This window comes from Stigmatopora argus, chromosome 2 (assembly GCF_051989625.1).
Source record: "Stigmatopora argus isolate UIUO_Sarg chromosome 2, RoL_Sarg_1.0, whole genome shotgun sequence".
Lineage (NCBI taxonomy): Eukaryota > Metazoa > Chordata > Actinopteri > Syngnathiformes > Syngnathidae > Stigmatopora > Stigmatopora argus.
The window spans coordinates 10,087,933-10,095,259 of record NC_135388.1 but is presented as its reverse complement, the minus strand read 5'-3'; the positions used below and the strand labels follow the sequence as shown (position 1 = coordinate 10,095,259).

Sequence of the window (7,327 nt, the reverse complement as noted above, 5' to 3'; positions counted from 1 at the left end):
CCTTCTTTTTTACGCATCAATGTGATGCCTGGCAGACTGAGATCATCATGGATGGAGATAGCGTGAGTCCATCAGTGTGAGGTTGCTCTTTACTGGACTGTTGACAGCAGGTCTTTGACCCGCGGGGTAAGCCCTACGTATGACAGGCTGTATGCATGTATCTGTGTGACCTTCTTTTTTACGCATCAATGTGATGCCTGGCAGACTGAGATCATCATGGATGGAGATAGCGTGAGTCCATCAGTGTGAGGTTGCTCTTTACTGGACTGTTGACAGCAGGTCTTTGACCCGCGGGGTAAGCCTGGCACGCTAATATCGGTTGCAGTGACAGTGTGCTCACATGAAGGGGAAATGTGTTTTACCACATATTTGCCAGCAAACATAATGAAGGGCATTCATTCAATCATTTTTATTGAAGGGCATATCCTCGCAAGGTTCGCAGGGGGTGATGGAGCCTATCCCAGCGAAGTACAAATCGCAATCAAGCATACTCCGTAATGCACACAAGAGGTGCCAGTGGTTTAGCTTCAAATGGAAAGACACAATGTTTACAGGTACCATTTTGGAAATCCTAATTGCAACTGTACATCCCAGTGGTCCATTATTTATGAATAAGGCTCCCTCTGTGGGTGTCCTGCTTTTGCTTTAAGCCCGCAAGTCTTCCATCTCTTATCAAAATCGAATTTACCCACATGCAGTATGCTGTATGCATACTCTATGTAGCTATAAGAAATAGGCCCGAAGCAGAGAAAACATCCATAATGTTCATTCTCGCTAGACTGTATTGCCAATGTCAGTTTGAGTCAGCTCACATGTCAAAGAGTTCTGATAATAAAATTATAACATGCTTACGGTGATCACTAAGTCGTCCGAAAAGATTTTGAAATTAGATCAAAATGCAACACAAAATCTTGGACTATTTAACCGTCTGACATATTGTAAATAACATGATTTGTCAAAATGACTTGACATTGCAGTGCATTCACCATGTAAGTAAATGAATCTACAAATCAGTGACGCTTTGAAGACAAATGTCTTGGGGCATACATAAAGGGCTATATGCAAGATGTATGCAGATGTTTTATGATTCATTAGGTAATTACGAGTAAAACTATTATTGTGCAGCTGGTTTGACTTGAATGTATCTCCCAATTTAAATGAAAGTAACATCTACACGACAAGGACAACCCTGTTATTTTTTATATCTTTAAGATGTTCACCCAGCCTACAAGATAGTATTTAACCCTGCCTCATTAGATTCGTCTTTAACCTTTGTGATAAACGGCTAATACTTATATATTGAGTATTTAAGCCTTTATAGGGCAATCATTTAACTCATTCATCAGCAATTAATGGTGCTCGATTTTATACATTTGACTACTCATTTTGATTTTGTTAACATTCAATTCATTCATAAATTTATTTTGAAATTTAATACAATCAACTTTATCATATTACATTAGGGACCATAACCAGAGTACACGTCTGTTCTTAATCATTTTCATTTTATTATTCTTGTTTTTATAACTATTTGATCAATTTATAAACTTTCATGAAGTAAAAAAAACAGTTTAATATACAATACTTAAAAATACTATCGTTAATAATAGTTAACAAATACATAATTGATCATAAATATTTGTAAACTATAAAAAGCAGTCACTTTCCCTATGAATGTTCAATAAACCGAAAGTCCACCACACCACCACCACCAGTAAACAATGTTTTTTGTAAGAAGGGGAATTTCACTTTAATAATCACCATTCTAACGCATGCGCAATGAAGAGACGAGTGGTCACGTGACTATGTCGTCCGGGTTTGGATTCTGCGAGTGACTGGTAAGTTTGCGACTATTATGACTGTTTACATCGCTACATAGCGTACGCGATTACACTTGAAATTTTTATTCACATTAAAAGATGAATACGTCCATAATCAGTTTTTTTGGCTTACTAAATAAGTCACGTTTTTAGGCGCTGCCTTTGATTTACTTGTCTCTCGAAATCGCCTCTTAAACAAAACAAAAAAACACTATGAACACATCGCAGCATTTGTTGTGGGAATTTTTCATTCATAATAAAAGCCTGGAGGTCAAAGCTTTTGTGTTGCTGCTAACCAAATATTTTTATCTTATTTGAGAATACAAAAAAATTAAAACATTTAAAATTTAGATTGTATCTGACAGGTGATAAACAAAATTAATTTAGGTGGTAAAAACTACAACACAAACTTCTGTTTTTGTTGCATGGACCAAAATTGGTCCTAATCTTTGCTATCCTATAATTGTAAATATGACACCATGTGGTAGTGAGACTTAAAAGTTGACATCATATCAGATGTTTATGTAAACAATCACTTCTTAAACATTGCAAGTCACTGCTCTCAATGCAGTGAGCAGTCGTGTGTTGCATTCAGGTGCAACACCTTAACGTATGTCAAATACTTCAAGTTTATCTCCTTATTTTAATGACACAAAAACCTGATTTTTTAATGTCCACTTACTTGTATTTGTGTATCATTTTGATTTAAATGAATATGTTTTTCTAGGACAGCATAAGGCGAGGAGAATGATCTCTGGCAATGGCACTCGGAAGAAAGTCTGCAGGCGGGGGCAGCAGGAAGTGAGCAGCGTAACAACCTGCGATGCCCACGCACTGACTGAGATTGAAGCCCTGTTTAGTAAATCCAGAACCTACAACAAACCGTCCAATGAGGAGTGGTGCAGTCCTAATGCAAATGTCGCTCTCGGACAACAGGAGAAAGTTGAAAATGTCCGCCTCCAGGCCCTGAAGGTCTCCCTCAACGCCGTGAAGAACCAACTCAGCGACAAGAACATCGAGGTGTGGCATCAGCACACCAGCTCCACCAACCGGGCCGGGAAAGTCATCGCCACGGTGCGCTCCGCCGCCAACGCGGAAATCTGCACTCAGGCGTGGTGCAAGTTCTACGAGATCCTGGGAACGTTCAGCGTCCTTCCCGCGGAGGCGCTCCTCTCCGGCGAGCTCAACACGCTTCACCTGTGCGAAGCACCGGGGGCTTTCATAAGCGCGCTGAACCACTACGTGAAAACCAGCGAGCGCACGCGCTACTGCGACTGGAGCTGGGCGGCCAACACGCTCAACCCGTACCACGAGGCCAACGCGGAGGACGCGACCATCGCGGACGATCGCTTAATCGCCAATACTCTGCCCTGGTGGTTTTTTGGCTCAGACAACACTGGCAACATTATGCTCCAAAAGCACCTGCTGGAGCTGCAGAAATTTGTGGCAAACATGCGGAGAGTGGATTTAGTGACGGCGGACGGGAGCTTCGATTGTCAGGAGAACCCCGACGAGCAGGAAGCGCTAGTGGCGCCGCTGCATTACTGCGAGGTGACCGCCGCTTTGCTGCTCCTCAGCCCCGGCGGCTCCTTCGTGCTGAAAATGTTCACTCTGTACGAACACTCCTCCGTTTGTTTGCTCTACCTGCTCAACTGCTGCTTTGGCTCCGTCAGTGTTTTCAAACCCGCCACGAGCAAGGCCGGGAATTCCGAGGTCTACGTGGTTTGCCTCGACTACCGCCGTGGGGAGGCCGAGAGGCCTCTGCTGTCGAAGCTGGTTCGGAATTACGGAGCGCATCTGGCGGCGACAGAGGCGCTTTTCCCAGAATCCGCCATCCCGCCGTCATTCCTCACGCAGCATGAAGAGATGTGCGTGTACTTTCACACTCTGCAGGTGGAGACCATCACGGAAAACTTGAGCTTGTTTGAAGGAATGAGCGATGAGCGCAGGGAGAGGCTCGAATTCATCCGGGATTGTACGGCTCGAGACTACCTGCGACGTTTCCAGGTAGGAAGTCAAATTATTTTACTTTCTATCAGTCTTTGCAGTAATATGGTAATATTTAAAAAAAAATGGGTGATTGTAAATCTGGCGCCATCATGGTGTATTGGTGTAAAAGATTATCTTTTTTTTAACTCTATTGATTTATTTTTAGGTACTAACTCAGTGACGCCGATAAGCAATCGAACGATCAGTGGCAGTGATAAAAACATCAATGCCAGTCTTCCCACTTGAAATGGATTGGGTGTTTATAGTAACTGTCAATGGCAATGAACAATTTACTACAAGCATTATGATAGTGACCACAAAACCTCAATATGATCTCAACTCATCTCATTCTGAACCGCTTTATCCTCACTTGGGTTGCAGGGGGTGCTAGAGCCTATTCCAGCTGACTTCGGCCAGAGGTGGTGGGGGACACCCTGAATTGGTGGCCAGCCAATCGCAGGGCACAAGAAGACAAACAACCATTCACGCTCACACTCGTACCTAGGGGCTATTTACAGTGTCCAATCAGCCTACCATGCAATGTGGGAGGAAACCGGAGTACCCAGAGAAAACCCACACAGGCCCCGGGGAGAACCATGCAAACTCCACACAAGTGGACCGACCTGGATTTGAATCCAGGTCTCCCAATGTGCGGCTGACGCATGGTAGAATTAATTATCTGCCAATTTGGGCTCCTGCTGAATAAAAAACACATTTAAAAGAAATAGCTTGCAAGAAATTAGGATACGATTTTCCAATACTTCTTTTCTTGCAGTCTTCAAAACCGCAATCGTCTGCATGATTCAGGTGTCGGCGTTCACTCCAGCCCATTGTCTCTGTGCGCAGGTTACGTTCCTCCCTCGCAGTCGATGGATCTCCCGTAACGTCGTCAGCCCCGCCTGCTGCCGTGCTTCGGTGGGCCGCCTCGCCGGACCCAGGAAGCAAGCGGCGGGATCCTTCAACGAGCGCAGGGAATTGCAGAACCTGAGCTGGAAGGAGCGCGTGGAGAGGGGTCGCCATGCCGACTGGATAAAACGACACCTCGGCGAGCCCGACGGGACCAGCTGTGTGCTGCGAGGACCCTCGTCCGACATTCACGCGGATTCCTGGTGCGTCATCGTCGGGGCGGCGCTACCCGTGGTTCGAAACTCTCCTTTCTGCTCGGGGATCTTGCTAAACTACATGACGGAAGCGCGGGAGGCCTTAGCCGAGCGAGACTTGTCTCGAGTGGCTCCGTGCGACTCCTGCCACGTGAATAGCGCCGCCTCCCTTTTGTCAGAAGTGGCAGCGCTTTGCGTCGACGGTAGCGGGACGAAAGAGAAAAAGAATTGTTTGGTGTTGGGGAGTCGTGCCGAGTGGGACGTCCCCGCACTGCAAATTGAAGAGCTACTTGTCACGTTTCCTTCGGAGACATCGCGTCTCGAAGGGGGCCTCGGCCCGACGTACGACGCGGCGCCGGCGTACCAGCGAGGACTCGTCCGTGGCATCCTCTCCGCCCTCCAGAGTTTGACCTCCGGCGATGCGCTGTTGATGCCCGTGCCTGCCGCTCTCACCCGCGTCTCGGCGGCCGTCGTGCTTTGCTTGCACGCTTGTTTTCGATCGATGGCGTTTAGGTGCCCGCCCCCGTCGGGCGGCGTCGGGGCCGTGCTGCTGTGCGCCGGATTCTGCCCCCAAGCTGCCGCCCCGATCCTCCCGGCCCTGACGGAAGCCTACGACTGTATTGGCGAACTGCTAAACGAAGCGGCTGAATGTCATTCGGTTTGTGACAGGCAAGTGCTTCAATTCGTGTCCATGGAGGAAGTGCTCAACTCGGGCTTGACCGACTTCTTGCGGACCATGAACTCGGAAATCATGCGACACGCCTTGCATCTGCTCGTGCAGGTCTAAACAAGGCGAGACAATGACCAACAACACTTTAAAAAGCGTTGGCTTATTTTATATTTTTATGGAGATTTTTTTTCTTTTTTTAATGATTTTTATCTTTTGGGGTTAAAGATGTTTTAGTGATATCATGAATGATATGTTTTGATGATTTATCATAAGGACATACAGCCAACCATTATGCTGTGTTGTAACTATATTTTTTTTTGTTGGGAGATAAATGCTGAAAATGTGCAAAAACTGATAAAACAATACCGTATGTACAGTGTAACCCAACAGTGCTGTGGTTAAGCTGCATTAAAATGATTAGCATCATTTCATTATTTTCATGATTTTGAAACATTTTTTAATATATTAGTATTTTTTTCAAGGGCATTTGGCTAAAATGACAGCCAGTGACACAATTTGGTGTCTGGTACGTACGAGTCCTTTCCTGTCTGGTAGTTGTACCCCATTTTGGTAGTATAGAACTTTTCCACATTGAATCATTCATAAAATATTTTTTGTTAAGTCTACATGCTGGGATCGACTCCAGCACCCCCTCACTGTTTGGGCACTTTGACCCATTTACACAAACCTTGGAGCCTTTGTCAAGAGGCTTTTTTAATTTTTCAAAGGCTTCACATTGTAGTTTTCCAAGTTTGACTTTTATTCGGCTTTGTTTTATTAATGTTTTCCAAGAGCTAATCCCTGTTCCCCAAAAAATAACGGTGACATCCATGCATCAAACCCCTCGCTCTCAATAAAACGCACGCTTAGCTGTATTCACTAAGGGTTTTTCAGGAGAGATTTAAAGAAACAAACAAACAAAAATCCCATTGCTGAGCCTCATGTCAGTCACAGATGGTTAGTGAGGCACTACGGCCTTCCCCGGAGTGCCTGTTATCTTCAGCAATGCGTTATTTTGTCCCACGATGTGCTTTTTTAATGTCTTTCTATCTTGTTTTTAGGTCATCCTTCTACATGTCACTTTACTCGTTCCCTGCCATTGACGCTCATAGACGCCCAATTCATTTGAAGTTTGGGTGTTGCTTCCCAATGAACATTTGTATTGGATTTCTACTCGTGACAAATTAATATCAATTCACAGATCCATGATTGTGGATATCTACCATCGTCAATGGGACTGAAAGAGTTTGTGGCTCTAGAAAGTCTACACAAGCCTGTAAAATGCCACTTCAGGATGATAAAATTCCAAAGAATGTTTCACATGCAATGTACTAACTCAGGAATGTAACTCAATTGCTCTTATTGTATTTCATTTAAAAAGACCATTTTGTCCACTATTGCTTAGCCCAAAATTTTACAACATAATTGCAGAACTTCATATTTGGGAATCTGATAGTTTACTTGGCTTTGTTTTAAATTTAATTAAAACATTTTTGCCCACTTTTCCACAATGCACACTCATTATTATTATTATTATTATTATTTTCCCACAGATTACTTCTTTCGTTTAAGGATCTTTACTTTTTCATGATTATGGATGAGACTTGAAAACTGGATCTCATTGCAAAAACAACTAAAGAAATAAAAAAAGGACTCAATCACACATAATCTGACACACAGACCATCCACCCAAACAAAACCCTCAGATTAATTCAAATGGTTTGGGAGATTTAGTTTCATTCACGCCT

The 7,327-nt window shown here is 44.1% G+C and overlaps 1 protein-coding gene across 2 annotated transcripts; it reads left to right on the top strand.

The window, feature by feature from the left end:
* Positions 1–1,704: 1,704 nt before the first annotated feature.
* On the top strand, positions 1,705–7,090 carry cmtr2 (cap methyltransferase 2). Of its 2 annotated transcripts, none has more exons than XM_077592710.1 (3): positions 1,705–1,838; positions 2,548–3,827; positions 4,656–7,090. In XM_077592710.1, exons 2-3 carry the CDS (start codon positions 2,568–2,570, stop codon positions 5,694–5,696), a joined length of 2,301 nt encoding a protein of 766 aa, XP_077448836.1. In that variant the 5' UTR covers positions 1,705–1,838; positions 2,548–2,567; the 3' UTR covers positions 5,697–7,090. The 2 variants fall into 2 exon arrangements, with proteins under 2 accessions (XP_077448836.1, XP_077448844.1); XM_077592718.1 differs by having other exon boundaries at positions 1,760–1,838; positions 2,553–3,827.
* The last annotated feature ends 237 nt before the right edge of the window (positions 7,091–7,327 follow it).

Coding starts and splice junctions, on each gene's coding strand:
- cmtr2 (XM_077592710.1), top strand. CDS start 2,568: ATGATCTCTGGCAATGGCACTCGGAAGAAAGTCTGCAGGCGGGGGCAG. Junction 3,828..4,655: donor ACTACCTGCGACGTTTCCAG/GTAGGAAGTCAA, acceptor CTCTGTGCGCAG/GTTACGTTCCTCCCTCGCAG.